We start from the raw sequence: 22,984 nt of genomic DNA on the forward strand, positions 1-22,984 counted from the left end.
GATTAAAAATATTTTAAGGTTATGCATGCAAGAATTTGGGTCAAACCACCACAGCAATATAACATTCATACCATAAATAAAAATGACGAGATAAAGATAAACATAAGGAGATGCAGGTAAAACTACTGTGTACTATTAGATTTCGTTAAAACACAGCAACTACATAAACCTTTTTTCCCGTTTTCTAAGTTGAATATATAAAAGGTGGAAAATCAGTTGTCAGGCCAAGACAAGTTAGTTATATATTTTACCAATACTAATGGTAAAATTGAAGAATAAAAAGGAATCTTTCACTGTCTCTGACTAGTTCTCAGTGAGTCTCTCTTCCCTGCAAACTCGCTCCCCAAACCAGGCCAATTCACAGGAACAGGCCCCCAATAACAATGTTTACAATGTTTTTATTACATGACTATTTATCCATCCCCTTCTGGCCACACACATACAACATTTGATGTAGACTGGAGTAGGGAAGGCTGATTATTCCCTGGAAATTTGGAACTGCCCTGAGAGTCCCCACTTGACTAAGGAGAAACCACAGTGTTGATTGGAACATGGATCAAGTGGGTCTGCAGGAGAGAGATCAAGGAAACTATGAGCTGAGACACAGAGGTAAGAGTTGAGTCCGCTTCCCTCCCATTCCTGATTCTAGCTTCCAGGCTTGCCCAGGAGCCCAGTTTCCCTTGACATCTTCGAGATCTGAGCTGTAATTGCAATGCTATTACAAACCTTACTACTTTGCTTAATCTAGTTTGAGTGAACTTCTACTCCTTACAACCAAAGAATCCTAATTAAGAAAACAAAACAAGGTTCACTGTTTGCTGTGGGTTTTACCAGCAGCTTCAGAGATTATTGGAGGGGAAGGTAGGAGTTGCCCCCCTTCAAAGCCAAACCTCACTGTGGGCTGGTAAGATATGTGATTAATGCATTATGAGAGATTTTGAATTTGGGTTTATGATAGGGACCACTATTTTAAAAGTTCTTCATAACATATTCTTGGAACTAATTACTGATACATGAACAAATGTGGATGGATCTCAAAAGCATTATGGCAAAAGTGAGAAACAAAAATCACATAGTATATGATTCCATTCACATGACATTTCAGAAAGCGCAAAACTATATGGGTGAAAAACAGATCGGTAGTTGCCAGAGACTGGAGAAGAGAGTGACTGTGAATAGAGATTTTGGGGGTTAATGAAACTTTTATATATTGAATGTGGTTGTAATCTCAAGATTGCAAGACTGCAAGACTGTATACATTTGTTAACACTCACAGAACACTACACTTCAAAACAGGGAATTTTATTGAATGCAAACTATAACTCAATAAACCTGCTATTTTTTGTTTTAAAAAGGCTTTGCTGTCCTCCCTCCAATTTTATCTTCCCCTTCATTTTCTGCCCATTTAACTCCTGCCCCTCTCCATTCCCACCTCCAAACTTTAAGAGCATACAATTGATGGGAGCAATAAAAAGAACAATGAAGGGGTGGTTACTACCAACCTGCTGGGGAACAAATGATATTTGGTGGCACTGAGCTTCCAATAATTGTGTTCGGCATGTCAGCAATGCCAGCTTATCACAGCTACTACGACTACATTTATGATTTGTCTTATACGCCACAGAAGCATTCCAATCCCAGAGGAATTCGATCCGAAAGAATTCCAGTCCTAAAGAATCATGGTCATTGTTCTCATGGGAGAAAAACAAAACCATGGGACCTATGTGGCAGGCTCTCCCTTTTGTTTTCGTATCATTCAGAGACATGTAATTTTTTTTTCATGAGTTTCTACCACTTTATTTGCTTTGCTATTCTTTTTATTCTCATTAAAACTTTCATTAAAAGTTTTAGATAAAGAAAATCCAATGTTAAATGAGTACCCCAAAGAAGTATTAAAAAGTTCCCTAAAAAGGAGTTTTCATTCTTTGTTCCATTTAGGGGTGCAAGGCTGACTCTGCAAGAAAATAGGTAATGAGAGATTAAAGAGGTTAGATAGACAAGAGGCTTCACTTTGGTTGTCTTTTAAGCTTTACTTACTTTATACGCTTTCACAAGTGATTCCAAGACAAATAACTACAGGAATAGATCTGTGTGTGTGTGTGTGTGTGTGAGAGAGAGAGAGAGAGAGAGAGAGAGATGCAAACACCTAAGAACTACACTTGCAGCAGAATGAATGCAGGAGATGGAGCATGAGTTTGAAGAAAGATTCTATGTCATCAAACACCAGAGTTTTAAGCTCATCTGTAGCATACTTCCGTATGTTCCTTGAAGATGGAAGCATGCCCATTATTCTCACTATGATTAAGAAGGCAGAAATCACAGTGGCTAAAGGCATGGGCTATGGAACCATAGAGCCTCGCGTTTGAGTTTCAGCTCTGTGCTCAGAGGCTACGAGGCCTTGGGCAAGATTACTTATGCTCTCAAAGCTCAGTTTCTCTATCTGGAGATTGGGAACATAGACACTCAGAGAATGTTAGTTGTTTTTATTCCTATAAGATGGTCTTTTGAGGTTACTGGCTCACCAGCTCTGAACTGCAAATAGAGAAGGTGCCATTTACCTTTCTCCCCACCTATCTCCTAGCCCAACCCTTAAAAAACAAAATCTCAAGTTTAGTGGTGACAGTACAAAATATTCACTGTGTCCTTATCACAGTTTCATGGGTATCAACTCTTTTTTTACACATAGAGTCTGCTCTGCATTATCTGCAACAATGAAGCAGAGCAGGGTGAAGGATAACCCAAAAGGATAACCTTTGGGGCATGTTCTCTGATTAGTAGACCTACTCTGCTAATTACATGACTGTACTGCTTGGGTTAGTGTTAACATTCAATTGTATTCCTGAAGCATATGGCAGCTGGGGTGGGGAAGACAGCTAGAAGTGTGCTAGGCATCAGAGGAAGACTGGATCAGGACTAAAAATGAACCACAATTAATCCCATGAAGTGGATAATGAAAAGTTAACTGTGACTCTTAGTGTCCTTCCAACTCTGAAATCCTAGGAACCATACAACACCTAGAAAAGTGTGTACTCCTCTAGACGCTCCTTCCTCCCAGTATATTACCCTAATGTTGAAGAAGCCACCATACCATCTGGGTGTATAACCAGTTTTGTTTCTGCTAGGCCAAAAAACTGGGTAACCGTTCCAGAAACTTTCCCGTCACATCAGAGAATTACCCATAATTATGTGATAAAATGAAAATGCCTCTAACAGAAGCACACTCTCTGAGCAATTACAGTGAAATGATGACAGGCAGCTGAAAGCATTTGGCACTTGTGGAGTATCGATCTTCCCCAGAAGAGAAGGGAGAAAGAGGGGGTGGTGGTGGTGGGGGTAGGTGCAAAGCGCTGGTACAAAGGAGGCAGGAGGAAAACAACAGAACACTGAGTCACCTGGGTTTTTCTTTGCTGTGCACAAAACGCACTTTTTTCTCATTCACATCTTTCCAGCTAAAATGGCCAGCCTTGTCGAGCTGAACTTCTTTTCCATTCCTTGAGAGCACTAGGTGACCATTGGTGGGGGTGCTCACAACATGGAACAGAAGATCTTCGACCCTGCCATCTTGGTCCTGGACATTCAGGAGGGAAAAATCCAGGGGCTTCATTGAACCAATTGCAAGGATGAGGGAGCCATTCACATGAAGACCAGGAGTGTGTATTTTGCCTGGAAAACATATGAGTCGAAAGGTCAGGCTTGGTAATTAAGTAATTAGTTTTTGTTGTTGTTTTAAGAAATAGGCTTGTAGTGTTCATTTAGAGCTACAAAGATGAGACACTAGGTTACTGTACATGACCAGCTTCCTTTTAATACAGTGGTTCTCACTCTGGTTGCACATGAGAATAACATAGGATCTTAATGTCAAACTATAAAACTCCTAGAAGAAAACAGGGAGTAAATTATTTGCGATCTTGAATTAGGCAATGCTTTCTTAGATGTAACACAAAAAGTACAAGTGACGAAAGAAAAATAGATAAATTAGACGTCATTAAAATGAAAAATTTGTGCTTCAGAGGACACCGGCAAGAAAGTGAAAAGACAACCCGCAGAATGGGAGAAAATATTTGCACATCATATATCTGAAAAGGGACTTGAATCCAGAACACACAAAAACTCTTACAACACAGTAAAAGACAAATAACCCAATTTTAAAATAGGCAAGAATTTGAAGAAGCATTTCTCCAAAGATATAAAAAGGCCAGTAAGCACACAAAAAGGTACTCAACATCATTAGCGATCAGGGAAAGGCAAATTAAAACCACAATGTGATACCACCTCACACCCACTAGGAAGGACAATAAAACCTGTTCCTGGATGTGCAGAAATTGGAACCCTCATACATTGCTGGAAGGAATGTTCAATGGTGCAGCACTTGGGAAAAGAGTCTGGCAGTTCCTTAGACAAATAAACATACAGCTACCATATGACCCAGCAACTCCACTCCTACCTATCAACCCAAGAGAACTAAAAACATATATCCACACAAAAACTTATACATGAATGTTCATAATAACATCATTCATAATAGTCAAAAAGTGGAAACAACCCAAATGTCCATCCACCGATGAACAGATAAACAAAATGTGGTCTATCCACACAATGGAATACTATTCGAGCATAAAAAGAAATGACATACTGATACACATTACAATATAGAGGAACCTTGGAAACATATGTCACGTGAAAGAAGCCAGACATAAAAGGCTACACATTGTATGACTCCATTTATGGGAAGTGTCTAGCATAGGCAAATCCACAGAGACAAAGTAGTCCCTGGTTGCCAGGGGCTGGTGCGAGGGGACAATGGGGACAGACTACTAATGGTTATTGGATTTCTTTTTAGGGTGAGTAAAATGTCCTAAAATTGGATAGCGGTGATGGCAGCATAACTTTGTGAATATACTAAACACTACTGAAGTGTATACTTTAAAGGATGAATTTTATGGTACGGGAATTATAGCTCATGCTCATCATCTTCATCATCAGTATCATCATCAGCAGCAGCAGCAGCATCACCAGCAGCATCATCATCATCATCAGCAGCAGCAGCATCATATAGGGATCGTCTAAAACGATACTGATACTTGGGCTCCACCACCAGAGATTCTGACTTATGTGTTCTGGGTGGGACCTTGGTGATTTTACAAGCTCCCTGGGTAATCCTAATGGGCTTCAGGTTTAAGAACCACAGTCCTAACCTAATACATCTATCACATCTGACCATCAGACCCACCAAGGGCAAGAAAAGAGGCAAGTATGTGATACCAATTTTGGAACAGTACCAGTTAATCTGCAATGTAGTAGGATTATCAATGGCTCATATTCAGAATTCATATGCAATATATACACTTTGTTTTAAAATTTTACAATCTTTGTCCATAGAAAACATCTACTGGATGAATTAAGATTTCATTTCCGACCATCATGTGGGATTCATTCTGTCTCCCGCAAGTTGTTTTGCTTGGAGTTGAATTGGTAGTGTTTTCTTCTACGTGTAGGTCAGTCAGGACATTTTGGGAATGTTAAGTTTCAAGGGGACTATTTCTACTGTAAGACTGCTCTAATGAAAGTGGAATTCATTTTTGCATGTTGCTTCTATTATGTTTCAAGAGGAATAAGCTGACTGTCATACACTTGGGATTTTTAGAAGGATCCCAATAAAATAAGCCAAAGATATTTCCCCCCATATGAAGTCTTAGTATCTTTAGAGATCAGAATACAGAGATGAAAAATATGATTGACTACAGGTGTTAAAATATGTCTCACGTTATTGATGAAGGACACTCAAAAGCCAAGGAATGGTCAGCTATAATAGCTTCATTCCCTATAAAAGTTGTGGGATTCAAAATTAATACTAAAATTAAATTTGCTTCTCTTTGTTGTGTAAGGTGAAGTATCCATTGCTGTGCTGGACAAGACTAACTCCATTCCTGTAACTTGTTACCTTATTCTTCATGGCAGTGTGGCTTGAAATCCATTTGTTCTAAATAAGTGGATTGTGATCCTAATAGGTCAGGCTCCTCACACTATTCGTTACTTATTTATAATGTATCTCCATCTTGAGCACAAAGGATGCACCATTGCACCCTGGCATAATTAGCTCTACAAGTTTATATAAATATAAATAAATTACATCTATAAGTATATACGTAATTTTCTACAACATGGTTGTAGTTCAGGAACATAATTTAGTTTTATGCCAAATTTCTGATCTGATAGTTGTGACCTTAAAGCACAAATTGCTTCTTTTACCCCTCCAAAAATCTTAGAAGCAGAGTGTTCCCAATCTTCTATGTTTTATAAAGAGTCCCTAATTCCTAACAGCACCAGGGTTTTTCCCAGAACAGGAATCCTACATTTATAACATGTGAGCCAATTGTATGTGCAAACTCAGCCTCTGCGCGGAGAAATTACAGGTGAATTCATCAGCGCACCAGAGAAGAAGCACTTACCAGCACATGTATCATTAGAGGAGTGGGCAGAGAAGCCAGGAATGCAGTTGGCAACACAAAGGCCACTCTTCAGAAAGAACCCATGGTCACAGAGGTGACATCTGTCTCTGCGGCTGCACTGCAAACACCCCCGAGGGCAGGCTATCGAAGAGAGGACACACTAAATGAGGCACAACGAAGGCGTAAGCATCCAGCAAGGGCCACCAGGGATAAAGAAACGGAGAGTGCGTACAACTGACACATGACCCCCAACGGCACTAAAAGAGAATTTCAACAGTTTCTGAAAGAATTGCATAGAAATCTGTTCCCCCTCGGAAGGAAAAGTAAATAGGCAGGAGCACACTGGCTTTATACACTGCTATGAAAGGTTTCACATTAATGGATTGTTTACAAAGTTAACCATATTGACTTGTAAGAGAGGCAGTTTATAGTGATTAAGAGCATAGGCCCTTTCTGGGTGGGTACTGTTCCTCCTCTACCACCTACCAGCTGCCAAACGTGGGCAAGCTCCTTTAACAATCTGTGGTGCAATTCTCTTGTTTTAATAGCGGGGAAATTAATAGCACCTACTGCAAATGATTGTTGAGAAGATCACCTGTGTTGTAATATGTTGTGACTAGAACAGTGCCTGACACATCAAAGGTCTCAATCATGCTACTACTATCACTACTACTCTTGTATTATTATTATTATTATTATTATTATTATTATTATTATTATTTGAAGTGCATGAGGAGAGCAAGCTATTTAAAGGACCATAGGTTATTTATTTGGGTCAAGTTAATAATTGTCTACAAACTGAGTGTTCAGTGCCTATTTTTTCTGCTTCCGTAGTTGAGATTTTGTGAGACGCAGCACAGTACACTTTAAAAGCCCGGGATTAGAATAAAAAAAATTGAGGGCGGAGATCTAATTTTATGTTGCCCTGGTTAACACTTTTAAGCCTCTTTTTCTTTTCTTTTTTTAACTTGCAAAACAGGAGTCACAGTGTCCGCCATATTTTACTAGTTCTTTGTGAATATTAAACGAGATAATGCAGATGAAGGAAATTTGGCGAAAAGTAAAATGCCACGCTAGGTGATGGCATGTTTATTAAATGTCAAGTATTCTTTAAAGTGGGGCACACAGTACCAAGCTTTGACAGAAATGATGAGAAAGCACTGAAGAAATTCTCACGCATAACTCAATGGGCAAGAAGATTAAGACTTTGGGTTTAACTTTAGTTTCATAATAAAAAGTCAATGTGTCTTACTCAATTGTCCCCAGAAATCCTACTCTTTAAGGATATTACAGCATTATCAGGGTCACCAGAAATTCAGTTTACACACTGAAAATTCGGTGCCCATAGCAGCAGGGCTGATCCACTTTTAATGGATACTGTACCTTAGTTTAACATAAGCTTTACATTCTATAAAATAGTGGCTTCATTTCCATAAAGACCTTTAGGGACAATATCGATTTGTGCAAGAGAATTACTGGCCTGCAGGTCTATATTCTATTTAACCAGCAATTGGCAGATGTGCGTAGGAAGCCATCAATTACTTAGGCCACGTCCCTGGGTGTTCATTCTGTTTCTTATCCCAATTCTGTTTGGTTACCTGAGGCTCAGCACACCTGACTTGCTTGCTGCCCTCACTTCTACCAGAGAATTCAGCACAGTTACCAAGTTACCTGTGCATTTGCGATTGGCATGGTCTGCAAAGTATCCCTTCCCACATTCCTGGACACACTGGGCTTCCAAGAGGAGAAATGGCTCTTCACAGCGGGTGCACTCCTGGGGGCCTTGGCACTGCAGACAGTGGCTGTCACAGCCTGAAAGACAGAAGTCGAGTCAACAAGAATGTGTGTGGCTTTGCAGAGGGCTCCTGGCCCTCATGGAGAGGTGGTGTTAGAAACGAGGAGCAATACAAGCTGGTGTGCTGGGCAAGGCAGCAGACTAAGAGTCAGGACCGGGCTCCTGGGTATGACTATTGTATTTACAGCTGGGTGACAAAACTAGTCACTCCACTTCTGTGGGCCTCAGCGTTCTTGTCTATGAAATGGGAGCAGACATACTATCCTACCCAGCAACCTGAGGAAAGATAAAATTAAATAATGGAAAATACTAGGTAAACTCGAAATTGACAAATATCATACATTATCACTATTATTAACTAGTTTTTGGCTCTCTGTAGTGCTTTCGCTGAAGTGTCAATTTTTCCTGACTCCTTCATTCAGTTAACAGAGTCTCCCAAGAATGTTCCCAGGAATGCTGTCTGTGCACTGTGTGCGGGCATTTCAGGGTCTAAAGATTTTGTGATGCTAAATTGAGGGTGAAGTGGGTACTGGGCCAGAGAAAGGCGATCATTAAATATAAGGTATACGAGGTCTGACACTTAAGTTTGTGAACTTGCTGCAATGATGTTGCTAGCATTTTCTGATATCAGAGGAATTGATTATTCATTATGAATTTGTACAAACAGGATTAACAGTAACAGTTAACCAAGTATACTAGTATTTGGAAGTGCTGAAAAGGCTGCGTAAAAAAGTTAGACAACCTGAACTTTTTCTAAACAATTCACGTCTCTTTCATCATGACAATGTACCAACTCACACGGCACTGTCTGTGATGGAGTTTTTAGCCAGTAAACAAATAAATGTGTTAGAACACCTTCCCTACTCACCTGATATGACCCCCAATGACTTCTTTCTTTACCCAAAGACAAAGGAAATATTGAAAGGAAGACATTTTGATGACACCCAGGACATCAAGGGTAACACGACAACAGTTCTGATGGCCATTCCAGAAAAAGAGTTCCAAAATTGCTTTGAAGGGTGAACTAGGCACTGGCATCGGTGCATAGCTTCCCAAGGGGAGTATTTCAAAGGTGACCATAGTGATATTCAGCAATGAGGCATGCAGCACTTTTTCTAGGATGAGTTAGCGAACTTAATTGTCTGACCTCGTATACAGGGTTGGGAGGCAGATGGTGGAATCATGTGGTCTTTCCATGTACTTAGAAGACCAGAGTACACAGACCTCTCTATCTGGAGCTCATAACTGTTCAATTTTAAGGAAATCTAAAAGCAATGGTCAAAACATACCTGTTTGTGTGGCCATATACCCCCCAAATTCCCATAGTGACCTTAAATTTCAGCAAATGTTGTTTTTGGGCATGGGAGAAGAAAAGAGAGACATTATGATTATACCAAAGGAAAGTTCTTAGGAAAGAAACCAGAAATTAGATAAGAAGCCAGAACTGAAACTTGCCACAGGTTCCTTCTCAGAACAGTAAAGTCAGAGGAGGCTGACGCTTGGATGAGCCCAGATCTGCGACTTGGGACACTTACTCCTGCAGAGGCCCGCGTCCCGATAAAATGATGGTGTGCACTGCTCCACACAGGCCCCGTCCTGGAGAACGTAGCCCTCCATGCACTGCAGGCAGTCGGTCCCCAGAGGCCCGCTGCATGCATTGCAACTCCAATCACACTCTAGAAAGAAAATCCACATAAGTGAGGACAACGTAAGAGATGCCAGATAAGTGAGCGCTAAGGGGGCTCTGCTCGTAGTAGCCTGAACGCCAATCTGAGGTTTGGTGTTTCCTAATTATGTTAGACATGAGCATGTACGAGGATCTCTCTGTGCTCCTACAGAGCCTGCCGGTTAGCGGCTCCGCCAAGAGCCAGATTAACTTGATCTTATTCCATGGGCCCTAGAGTTCTTTATAACTGAGCCACGGAGTTTTCTTGCAAAGCCTGTTCTTGGGAGTGGCCAATTTGCTCCACAAACCTAATTGGACTTCCTCCGAATACCCAAGAGGCAAAGGATGTCAGAGAGTCAACTAAGAATGCATCTGCTGCCTCCACTGACACCAGCTGTGTGACTGTCTACATCTCAAAAATCAGATGCTGACCAACACAGCAGAAAGAACCGACAATGGTAGAATTAAACAGGGCATGAGCAGGGGTGTCCAAACTTTTTTCAACGTTTTTTTACTAAGGGCGATATACGGTAAAATACACAAACAGCCGGGCCACTCACTCGAGGTGAAGTACGTATTGCCTCACCTGGTTTATTTAAGTAAACTAAATATAGTTTTGGAATTTGCTGCGGGCCAATTAAAAATGGATTGTGGGCCGCAGTTTGTATATCCCTGGTCATAAAGGAACTGCCCAGAAAGAAAGGGCTTACTGAAAAACAAGCTCTCCTGTAGAACAGAAGACCTGGCTGATTTCCATGTTCATTCATTCAACAAGCACCGTACTGAATGAATCAACAAGGATGCACAGTACTGAATGTGGGGATAAAGTGGTAGGTGTAGACCCTGCCCTCAAAGAGCTTATGTTCTAGTGGGTCCCAGCCTTAGATGTGCTCCCAAATAATCCAGGGGTATTGTTAGAAATTCAGCTGACCAGGCTAACATCAGAACTACCGAGTCAGCCTCAGGGACTGGGGCACAGGAAAATGCTTTGCTTCTTGTTTTTAATGGTGCAGGCAGTTCAGATTCAGTCAGAAAACTCATGTTTGAAACCAAAGTTCTAGCTGGTGAGGCAAATCCTTCATGCGTGGAAAATGAGGCATGATGGCATGGTAAGTACTTGGGTTTTGAAGTCAAGTAAGTCTGAATGCAAGTCAGGGTGTGGCCACTTTCTATCTGCATATCTTACCTATCTTCCTTAAAGTTTTTAAGTCTGGGTTTCCTTAACTGTAAAACAGAGATAAGAATAGCACCTATGGCACAAGGCTGTGGTGAAGATTAAATGAAATGATGACTGTAAAGAACTTAGCACAGTGCCTGACACGTAGTAACAGCTTCATAAATGTTTGCTGCTGAACTGTTTATCCTGGAGAAATAGCTCCACTCGGTACTGCCATGCCCCCACCTTCCTCTCCTGCTAGGAAGCTGGGGAAAGCTCTCATTAGTCACTTTTCTCTCTTCCTTGATGTAATATTTCTAAGTCCCAAGGAAGCAGGTAAATATGCGAGACAGTACATGTGCTTCCAAGAAGATTTATAAAGTTAATCTCACTTATTTATTTGGCTAAAACAGTCTTGAGGGAACATGACTGAAACAGAGCCTTGAAAACTGCCAGCATGGTTATGAAATCATTTCAACACGGAGGATTTGTGAGATTCTCCTTTTCACCACAAGCTGACAACCACTGGCTAGAAGGGAAAAAAAAACAGGAAAGCTTCTGTGGTCTTGAGCACAGCAGACCACCTAAGCTGACAACCAAGTGGAATTTCTTGGAATGGAAAGTGTGCAGTTTTGCAAAGGCGTAAAGTATCCCAAGTTTACTTTGACAGATGTTTGACCTCCATATCTGAGCCCTAGCTTCTCTGGCAAAACTGGAGAGATGGAGGGAAAGTGGAATGGAGGAATGGAGAAGGGAAATGGAGCAGGAGCAAGAAAAATCTATCCTGTCACTCTGTTTTTCCTCTGACTAAGTACTGCCATTCAAAGAACAAAAGCCCCAAGAATTGCTACCCCTGGAGAAAAACAAAAAGGCACTTAGGTTTTGATATTACCTCCTTATAAACTCCTCGGACAGGGACTATGTCTTCATTCATTTAAGAATGTCAAGCATAGATGACCCAATCAGACACAACTCCTAGCCTCATCAAGCATAGCCTAGTAATCTAGAGTTCTTAATGCCAGTGCCTACATGGCCCAGGAAGGTAATGTAAACCTTTGAAATAGGCCTGGTGTGTTAGAACAGGGAATGGTGGGGACGGTGGGGACCTGAGGAGATCATGCTTTTTATCCAAAGAAAACAGCAGCTACTCATCTTCTACCTACTGTTGCATTGTGGGAATGAAAACCCAGTATCACCAGATCTTCTGACTTCTTCAAAAGAAATTGAAAATCGCCATTTTTGTATGTGAAATTTTCTGATTTTTAAAAGGCAAATATTCAAAGGTTTAAAACATTGGAATATTAGGTGAGCCAAACACAACCTGAGGGTTTCCAGTTTGCCTCCCTCGTCTAGTTACCAATACCTTCTTGCACAATGTCTGGCACATAGTAGACACTCAAAAATATTTGCTTAACAAATAAATGAACGAATGAATACATGAATACATACATGCATAATGACTTCTTGCTATCATCAGAGAAAGTATAAATGTATGATGACAGTATATTCCCAATGTGGGAACATCTATAGATTGGCCGTCTATAGCAAAGGGGCACCACTGAGTAAAAGAACAGCTGTACAATTCAGGAAGAGCCTTACCTTTGCATGTCTTCGTAGAAACATCAAGATAGTACTGTGGGGCACAACTCTCATACTGACATTCCCCAAAGAGCAAGACCTTGCTTGGATCTCGGCAGGAGGTACAGCTGGCCTGTGAATTGCAACTTCCACAATGTGTGTTGCATGCTGAACAGATAGAAAAAGAAAATGACCAGGTGATTACAATCGCAAGTACTGAAGCACTGATCAAATCTAGACAGATGTTGTAAAAGAACAAAGCTCTGCTCCAACCTCCTGATCTTTTACTGTGGCTCATAACCCTCCTCCACGATCAACAGAAACAGAAAATATTAATCTTATTTTCCCAAATAAAAAGGGGAGATCTTACTTTCCAAAAAAGATAATTTATAAATGCAAGAATGGAAATCCCATATTCAAACTGCCTTGAGATTCAGCAACAGAATTGATATGTACGCCACGATTTCTGGAATGAGAGTCTGTCTAGAGTTTTATTTGAACTTCATGTCTTAAGGAATCAAGTTCCCTATAGCTTATGATGTAGACTCAGATTTTTACGTGATGTCAGGATTAAAATTAGGCATCACTTTTATTGTGAAGTGCAGGAAATTCCATACTATAAGATACGAAGGACTTACAGGTGACCTGGTTGATTGATTTTCCTAGTTGTGATTCTTAGCAGCCACTTAATTCAAGTAGTCAGGGATGACCCCCAAATCTGAACATACTTCCGTCTTCCCTAATTTAGCAACTGGCATTTCTCCATCTACTCATCTATTCATGCTGGAAACCTGGGAGTCTATTTTGACACCGTTTTATTCCTCACTCTAATCCAATCACTCACTGGATTCTATTTCTCACTTCTAATGCAATCACTCACTGGATCCTATTTACTCGAACTCTTCCACATAATTCTCAGAATGTTTTACTTTTTTCCATATCCACAAATGCCATCAATACATCCAAGCCATCATCATCTCTTGCTGGACTACTATAGCTTCCTAATTGGTTTTCCCACATACAGTTCGATCCCCTTGCAATTTATTTTCCATGTATCCACCAGAATAATTTTTCATTCATACTGCTCAGGCTTCAGAGGTCAATTTCATCTATGAACTCATATTTTTCTTCAACCCTGGAATATTTCCAGCTTTCATTTCTGCAAATATTGCTCCTCCATCATTCTCTTTATTCTTTCCACCTAGAAATCTTAATACACATATTTGAATTTTCTCAATATAAACTCCAACTCTCTTGTGTTTAACTCTTACTCATTTATCAGTCTCTTTTTCAAGAAGGCCTTTTTTGACTCTCCAGTCGAGAACAGGTCTCCCAGTTACTGCTCTTATAACACCCTATACATTTCTTTCATGCCATATATAACAATATTCATTTAAGTGATTATCTAACATCTGTATCCTTTAAGCTGCAAGCTTTGTGAAAGCAAAGACCAGGTTGGTTTGTTCCTTGAGATAGTCCTAGCATCTAGCTGGTTATCTATCCTTTTGTAGGTGTTCAATAAACATTTACTATATAAATGAAAGAAGCCAGATATTGTAATGATATATACTCAAACACTAGTATCTCTGCCGTATTCTGAAATCTTCTCAAAGTATGGGTCAGAAGAAAGGTCTACGTAGCGATCGTGTGAGTTTTAGATCTGTGGGATATCAAAGCATGAGGCACAGTGCATGAAAATTACTCCCCTGAAAAATAATAATAATAAAAAATCCTCTTGTTTCACCTATAAGAAAAGCCATTGGTGGAAAATATTCATTAGAGTATACAGATTTGTAATTAAAGGTCCTAGAAAATTCTAGACTGGGTTTTCAGATAGTTTGGGAATAATTAGAAAAGAATATTTTAATCGTTAGAAACTTGCATGAGACTAAATTTTTTTTTTTTTTTTTAGTAAGATTTCTACACGTGGTATATCTTAATTCTGGAAAAGAGTCCAAAGATAAATTTGTGAATACAAAAATAAAGTGGAGTCTAGTACTTGTAGGCGGTTTTGAAGATGGTTGAAATGCATACTCCAAAAGTGATCAGTAAATCTTTATAATTGGTAAAAGAAATGTCTAGTAGAATATTATGATAAAGACTTAATTTTTCACTTGATCAATATTTTTATTAATGACTTTAATGAAAACAAAGATATCATGCTAATGATAGTTAAATGTGTCATAAATACCTACATAGGAAACAGACACAGTTAAGTTTCACCAGCTGAAAGAATAACCACTCAAACTTATTTAAGTCAATTGAAGCAATAACCTAAAAGTAATCAGATGAAACAGCGAAACTCTAAGTCCTACGTTTACATTCTATAACCAATTACATAAATAGAGGATGTGGAAAACCTTAGACAGCAATTCCTATAAAAAATGATCTAAGAATTTGAGTTGATTAAAAGCTTACTAAAAGTGTGATATGGTTACTAAAGAAACTAACAGTCTTAAGCTAAATGGCCTTCATATAACCTAAATGTCAGCTGGATCCCCCCTGCTTGACACGGAGCTGCAAAACGAGGCCCAAATCCTAGTTCCTCAGCCAGTCAATGCCCTGTCCTGCCAGCTGAGAGTTCCCTTAGTTTACTTCCTCAAGCTTCTGTCTGTCTCTGTCTTGCATCCTTCTATGCAATCTTTCATTTCCCTTTGGCACCTCAGTGTGTAACTCAGCCCCTTCACTGACTTTCAAAGGAATGGATTCATCTTGAGATTTTGAAACATTAAAAGAGGATTTGGAGGGATGGAACAGCATCACACTGAGGAGCACAGGGCTTTCACCATTTCTATGTGAATCCTTCTTCCTCTCTCATCTAACCCCTCACCCCTCTACAAGGCAATCTGCAAATGACCTTGTCTCACTCAGAGCAGTTCTGCGCATACCAAAGCCCCTTAGATTCTCAGCTCCATCCTCAGAGGAATGGGGTGAGGACCATTTTCTCCATCCTATGACATCCACACTATATTGGTCCTGTTACAATCATGTTGATGCGATCACATCTGGAGTAGCAAGTGCAGTTCTCACGTCACTGACACTATGCAAAGTGCCAAGAGGACAGTGAAGGAGATGAGTGGACCAGAAACCAGTGAGGGAATCAGGTCCATACTTTAACCATTGTTCCTTGAGTAGGAACAGCTCTTACTTTCTGCTATAATATGATTCCTTGAATACGAGGGGACCACACAGCTTATGAAGTCCATTCTCCCTCTTAAATAGACTTGTTCTACTGCAGCTCTGAAAGATGGTCATTCATTTCTGCTTAAATACTCCATTGGCTCCAGTTCTGCCTGGAGCAAAAAAGTCCAAGTGGGAGGTGACAACTAATTTCAAACGTTTGAAGGTAATCATGTGAAAGAGGGAGGGGACTTATTCTATACTGCTAAAGGAGTAGATGGAGTTCCAGGGCTGATAAGAAAGAACTACTGAACAACTAAAGAGCTACCACCCTCCCTCCCCTCAACAATGGACCAGGCTTCCTTCTTCATTTGTAGAAGTCAATGAGGGGGAGTGAGAAAGAATCTTTGCATTGGGTGCAAGGTTGGCTCGAGTAGCCCGGACACCCTCTTACTATTCTGATGCACTAGAGTTTCAAGTACTAAGAATCTCATTTATTGTCTTTTTTTAAAAGTTCCTGCCTCAGCTGGTCATTCTTGAGTTTTAAAGTTCCATACCCAAATCTAGATAGCTCTCCAGCTCTACTTTCTGCTAGAATATGGTTTATTAATGTCTCTCCTTAATACTGATTATATTTCCTTAAAAGCCCTTTACTGCACAATTTCTAAAACTGTCAGGCCTATAATAGTCTATAATGATGAGCATTAGAAAGGGACATTGTTGATTGCTTTTACATACTAAAAACTGAAATATCCCAACATAGGGACATGCTTCATTCAATCTTAGAAAGAATGGAATTTAAGCTTTAGCAAAGGACTGAAGTTAGGAGATTCTTAATTGAACCGAAAGTCTATAAAATCCTATTTACATGGTATGATGGTAAATGCATTTGTGCTAAGATCACGCTGCACCAAGGCAAAAACTTCCCAAAAGAAAAATATTTCAGTGCAACATATTCTTGTCATCTATACCCTATAGAAAGTATTCTATTTTTCTTATGAACTTCTATTTCTGTTATTCCACTGCTGTGAAGAGCCTGATAAATCTAAGTCACTATTTGTCCACCAACAGCCTCTTGGTCTTGAATAGAACATGCAAGTATTTCATTCGTGTCCCTTGTGTTACAGAATCTACAGATTCTGACAGTTGATTTATACCAAGCAAAGTTTTTATTATACAAGTAAAGAAATCTTTTTATGGGTCCAAAAAGGGTTTTTTATGTCTGGTATCTCAACGAATGATGCAAAATTGTGAGTTCCATATAAATTCACTTCAAATGCAAATCCTTACAAACATCTCAATAAACTAACAGCAATATCTTTCAATCTATAAAATATAAATATCTTTTACTGCTTGATTTGCGTCTCATTCCAAGTGATGCTGATGATAAAGAGAACATCAAAAGTGGCTACACTGAAAGCTTGTTCTCTGCTGGGCTCTGTGTGAAGTGCAATAACATCAGATGTAGGTGATATTATAATCCCCCTTTGATAGAAAAAGAAACCGATGCCTAGCGGTTAATTCATTTGCTCATGGTCACAAAGCTAGTAAGTGGCAGGTAAGATTTGAACTTCAGTCTCCTGACTCTAGAGCCCAGTCTCCCAACCACTAGTCTATAATTGCTTCAACATGGTACTTCCTAGGATATAAAATTGAAATATCAGCACTGTATTTGTTAACTGTCATTTTCAAAATGAGAAAGTATAATAAAAATATTTTAGCAAACGATACTTTAGTGATTGAAACAAAGCAAGCCACTTTAGCCTATCTCAACCATGTTCCTTCATCTGTGAAGGATTTCTTAAAAAATTTTTTTTCCCACTCAGATTTGCCCTTTCCCTAATTTATTCTAACTCTTTGTTTTGCCTGACTCAGGTAATTAATCATATTTTGACTTATTTGAAAAATAAGACATCTATACAAGTCACCCTCATGCAAGACAAAATAACTACTATTTGGGCAGAAACAAAATGCTTTGTAGCATGTCAAGTCTTACACATTGTCAATATTTAACAATTACATGTCGAAAACAAACTGAATCCAGAGACGTACTTAGGTCACTGATTGTGTGCTACAATGAGATCTACTCACTGTTCAGGATCTTGGAATTGAATTGCTGAGAGAAACCATAAGATGACAGACTAACAGTTTTATTTTTAAAGTGAGATAACTAGAGAATGGAGAGGTTAAATAAACAGCCCAAGATCACACAGCTGGTACTTACAGAGATTCCCCAACCCAGTACTTTCATTTAAGCTGATATCTGTGTTATAATCTGCTAATGGTATCCATATGCCTTTGTAGATTTTCTTCCTTTTATAAAAATGAAGGCTAGTACATGAGAATATGGAAGCAAGAACTTCTTATTTCTTTTGATGACCCCAGAAGAACAGGAAAAGAAAGTTCATTTTTAAAAACCTACGTTGACAAGCGTGGTTCTCATCGAGATAGTGCCCTGGGAAGCAGGTGGAGGTGCAGGTGCCAAGGTGGGACAGAACGAGGTCAGTGTCACATGAGGAACAGGAGAAGGGTCCTCTGCCCTGGCAGGTTCTGCAGGAGGAATGACATTCTGCAGAGGAAAAAGAGACACAGAGAGAACCTATGACACTGAACTCCCTTCCAAAGCAGCATCCCAAGAACGGTTTACAAAAGCACCAACACTGAACATTAGCCGGTCTGGTTTATTATCCCATAGCATGCTCCCTTCTCTCTCTCTCTCTCTCTCTCTCTCTCTCTCTCTCTCTCTCTCTCTCTCTCTCTCTCTCTCTCTCTCTCTCTCTCTCTCTCACCAAAGAGAAGCTCATTAGGCACCGCCAGCTCCTGTGTCCAGCACTTACTCACTTTTACAAGCTCCGTTCTCTGCATAGTATCCAGAAGGGCAACTGGGAACACAGTGGTCGCCCAGCAGCAGGTAGCGGGCATTCTGGCACCTCAGGCAGATACTCCCAGTGTTGTGGAGATCAGCTGCACAATGCTGGCACAGAGGATGGCAGTCTGGAGAGGGAAGGGGGGCACAAAGAAGGCACAGATGATATGAGACCAAGTCTCATCACTCCACCAAAGGGTGAATGAAATTTCAGTTACCACTATCACTGAACAGACAGCCAGAGTACCCCACAGGCAATACATGGCAATAAAGCAGGAGCTTGGGACCTGTACAAATTGTGTGTTTGAGGTTTTTAGCAAATGGCCAGGCCCAGGATAGCAATGGAGGTTTCATCCTTTTCCAATTGAACGACCTTCAAGTACTAGAGCGGCATGAGATGAATACTTGCTAGGGGTATAGAGAGAACTGTCAGACTCACAGACGCAGTACCATCAATACTACCACCATTTCTAGGAGCTCAGAGAACTGAGTACAGCTGCCCCATTCCCAGCGCTCCAGAGCTATGCTCAGTGCCCCACATGGCTCCTTCTCACAAATTTGGCTTTCTAGGTTCAGCAAACAAGTCTCAGGAGTTGGTATGGAGGGATTGAGGTTAGTAAATAATTGGGTTGAGTTGGTAGAAAACTTATTTTTAACTAGAGGAAAACTTATGAGGAAGAGTTATGAGTTGAAAATTCACTTTCATGACCCGATACATAGCTCACAGAAGCTCTGTTGTACCAGTTATGATCGAAGCTATAAGACAAATTATCTGGTGTGGCCAGCACTGTCTCTTGTTCTCGTCTATACACTAGTCATCCTTTAGTTAAAGAACTTGATTGTGTTTAGCTCCCATTTAGGTGAAAACGTCCTCTGTCTTACTAAAGTAAGTAAGTGGTAATTACCCTTTAAGTCCCATTTACCATCCTCCAGCCCAGAGGTGAAAGAAAATCCACAGATCCTGAATTACCCACCAACATGAAAAAGGAGTAAAGACCTAGGAAAAGAAGGGTTCTGGTTATAGGACCTTTCCGTCTTCCCCTGTAGGAGTCAAAGCACTGTTTGCATGTGCTAATGCCCCAGCCAGGGACCAGATGTGTCTTGTTTTATCTCAAAGTCTTTTAGCTACAGATTGTGATTTCTAATGACGTTTAGACTAAAAAAATCCTGTCATTGAACAGAATGCCTGCCCTATGAAATCTGTTAAAACAGTTCTTTCTCTCTATACCCTTAACAGTGATACACTTTTTAAACTGCTGATCCTCTAGACGCATTCCCTGCACACACATTCCCTCACTCCCACACCTAGCACCCACTCATCCACATGAGAAGCCTCTCTAGGACTTTATAGCCACTCCAGCAGTTGAACCAAATGTGTCCTCCTCAAAAATGCTAATTCTTCTAGTAGCACACAAACTAACAGCTCCTGACCTTTTTCTGAACTTTGGGAGTTTCAAATTGCAGGCAGCCTTTTGCCAGTATTCGGAATAATTCTGGATATCCTAAGAGCCAAATTAATCCTCATGATAGCCCTTCAGTGAATTATAAAGGGAATGATGATTGTATTGAGAGAAATATGATAAGGAGGCTATTTCTCCTGATTTAGTGCGTGGTTCTCACACAATGCCAACCTTTTTGTTCTCTTTTACTCTACCCTTCTCACAGGGCCAGGAACATAGTCCCACGTGTGCAAAAGGGAGATTTGAAAAGCTTTGAAAGTTGCTGGAGCAAATGGAGGATACTGTTTTGTAATTACCTTAATGAGTGGGTACATGTTAGGATTGGACACCCAGGAAACATTACTGATTTAAGGCGCCATTATTTGAAAAGTCATGGCCTCTTACTCTTTAAAGCCAGTGCTCACTGGGAGTTCTGGGCTCAGGCATGCATCAACAGGATCCGCAGCTGTGCCGTGGTCTAAAAACTAGTTGCATCTAACTGAAGCTTTCTCTAGTGTGCAATTAGAGAAATGAAAAAGAATAATCACCAAGGGGATGCTTTGAAGAGAAAGTAAGCAGGTCTCTGGAGCATTTTGTGGGTATGATAAATAAATATTTATGGATTTGTCTTAAGGATCTCTAGAAGCTGTTAAAATAAGGAGTGTAATGTATAGTAATTACTTCTAAAGGAAGCTAGAGCTAGGTAATAGATGCTCCTTCCCACTCTCATGGCAGCTGCTTTTAAACCCTTAGTACTCTTCTCCAGTCACCACCCCCACCATTCCCACCTTTCCACCTCCTCCCAGGTTATTCCTTCTTCTACTTCATTCAGCTTATCAAACATGAGCACCTTCAATTCCTTCTTGTCAACCTCAAAAAAATCTATCTTTACCCATTTTTTATTTCATTTTTCCTCTCACAGGACAAAATGGCTAATTCCTTCATCTACATTCTTGAACCAATTTTAACATTATTTATATATTACATCTTCCCTCCCATCTCTCTTTACTGTCTTGACTTCAATCTCCAAACTGTTCTACATCACCTACCCCCTAAAAAGTGGTTTTCTCTACAACCACGCTATCTCTTGCATCCCTTCACTACCCAACTTCCTTGTCTCCCTAACTCCACACCTCACTGTAATCTGCCTTTGCTTGCCACAATTTTACTGTGGTATTGCCCTTGAAAATGTCTCTTACTGCTTCTTAATGACCAAATCTAATGGCCTCCTCTAATTCCTAACCTATCTGAAATCTCTGCAACATAGGACACTTTGGGCCACCCTCCTCCTGGACCCCCTGTCACCCATTAGCATGCTTTGGCCCAGGCCTCCTCTTGGCTGGGTCTTTGGTCTCTGCCTCTGACTGCCTGACAAATGTCGAAATTCCTCATAACCCTCAACTTCTTCTATCCTCATAAATGAGTCTCATTCTCTGGCAGTCTTAACCCGGACATTGCTGTTTACATCATATTTTGGTATACAGCCACCAGAAGCCCGTGGAAAAGGCTCAAGGGTTGCAAAGACTCTAAATCTCAAGGCCTTTGCTTCTTTCCATGGTTCCATGTTAAGTCTTAAGAAGGTATTGGAGCAATCACCAGGCATATCACATTGCATGATGGAGTGAGTACGCAGAGACAAGGAGAAATCAACAAATGATACCCGAAAATATAAATCAACTGCAGGTTGCCCAAAGCATCACATTACTCCAAGTTAGTTTATAGTTTTACCATATGCACAAGACTGTAACTACCCGAGTTTGGAAAGCTGGACTCTGATTCTTTTTGTTCACTACCTATATTCATTCCTTATTTGTTCGTCCATGGCTTAAAAAGTCATACTGAACACGCAATCCTTTGAATAAATCCACTCCAAAACAACAATCTGAGTGGGTCCCCTATTAATACATTCATACAAACCTCCTGTACCAACTTTATCACATACAAGCCCCCAACAAAAGATCACTTAAGTCAATATACTCTGAAGTTAATCTGAAGGTTGCCTGACTTTTATTAAACCAACCAGGAAAGAAAAATAAATTCCTAAAACTGAAGAAACACCTTTGTCTTGAGAGGTTTGAACTTAAAATCTCTTTGTAGGAGAGAATTCCTTCGGAGAGCTCAAAATGAGTAATGACGCACAGAGAAAGGAGCCAAAAATGAGAGCAACAAGGCCTTGAGGATTAATAGCAGTGTTCTGACTTACAGTCAGAAAAGTATAGCTCCCGAGGGCAATACTACAAAACTCAGGCATGACAGCCACAAGTGGCCAGCCCCACCGGGCACCACCTGCAAGCAAGCTTCAGGCTCAAGCCCCGGGCTCCACTGCGATCTTCCACACAGGAGAGGGGCTGAGTGGGGATCAAACGGGGGCCTGAAATTTTATTTTTCTGACTACATAGTGAGCCATGGAAGAAAATATGAAGAATGTTTTTACAAAGCATAAATAATCATAAAAATCACCCTAAGTAGGCTTTTCAGATGAAATACTAACATTGACATTTTTCTTACCTCTTTTTCTATATAATTTTACATATGTAGATTTTACGTAAATGAGATAAAAGTAAATGTTGTCATGTAATGTCTCTTTTTTAAATCGATACCATTACTGTTTTTTGTTTTTTGTTTTGTTTTTTAAATTCAATACCATCAGCATTTCCACAGTCATTAGGGACTCTTTGTAAACATCATTTTTAGGGGCTGCATAGGATTTTAGCATTGAATTAAAAAACTGCCATTTTTCTTCTAGCTTGGACATTTACTTGCAATATGCCCACTTCTAACATTAAAGCCATGGTAAGACCTTTGTACATTTTAGATTACAGTTGACCCTTGAACAATGCAGGGAGGTTTGGGGTAACAGCCCCTCTGAAATTGAAAATCTGTGTATAACTTTTGACTTAACTAGAGTCATTCCT

The 22,984-nt window shown here is 40.1% G+C and overlaps 1 protein-coding gene across 2 annotated transcripts in view; it reads right to left on the bottom strand.

Moving 5' to 3' along the window:
- Nucleotides 1-22,984, bottom strand: part of FRAS1 (Fraser extracellular matrix complex subunit 1) — a 423,789-nt gene that overhangs the window by 141,686 nt on the left and 259,119 nt on the right. For both annotated transcript variants that reach the window (XM_019720206.2, XM_074324419.1), the window contains 7 exons: nucleotides 18,606-18,758; nucleotides 18,187-18,333; nucleotides 12,666-12,812; nucleotides 9,780-9,920; nucleotides 8,121-8,261; nucleotides 6,450-6,590; nucleotides 3,393-3,663 (listed from right to left, as the gene is read on the bottom strand). In XM_019720206.2, the coding sequence (XP_019575765.2) occupies nucleotides 3,393-3,663; nucleotides 6,450-6,590; nucleotides 8,121-8,261; nucleotides 9,780-9,920; nucleotides 12,666-12,812; nucleotides 18,187-18,333; nucleotides 18,606-18,758 (1,141 nt within the window). The remainder of the gene's footprint in view (nucleotides 1-3,392; nucleotides 3,664-6,449; nucleotides 6,591-8,120; nucleotides 8,262-9,779; nucleotides 9,921-12,665; nucleotides 12,813-18,186; nucleotides 18,334-18,605; nucleotides 18,759-22,984) is intronic.

The sequence above is a fragment of the Rhinolophus sinicus genome, linkage group LG02, assembly GCF_036562045.2.
Source record: "Rhinolophus sinicus isolate RSC01 linkage group LG02, ASM3656204v1, whole genome shotgun sequence".
Lineage (NCBI taxonomy): Eukaryota > Metazoa > Chordata > Mammalia > Chiroptera > Rhinolophidae > Rhinolophus > Rhinolophus sinicus.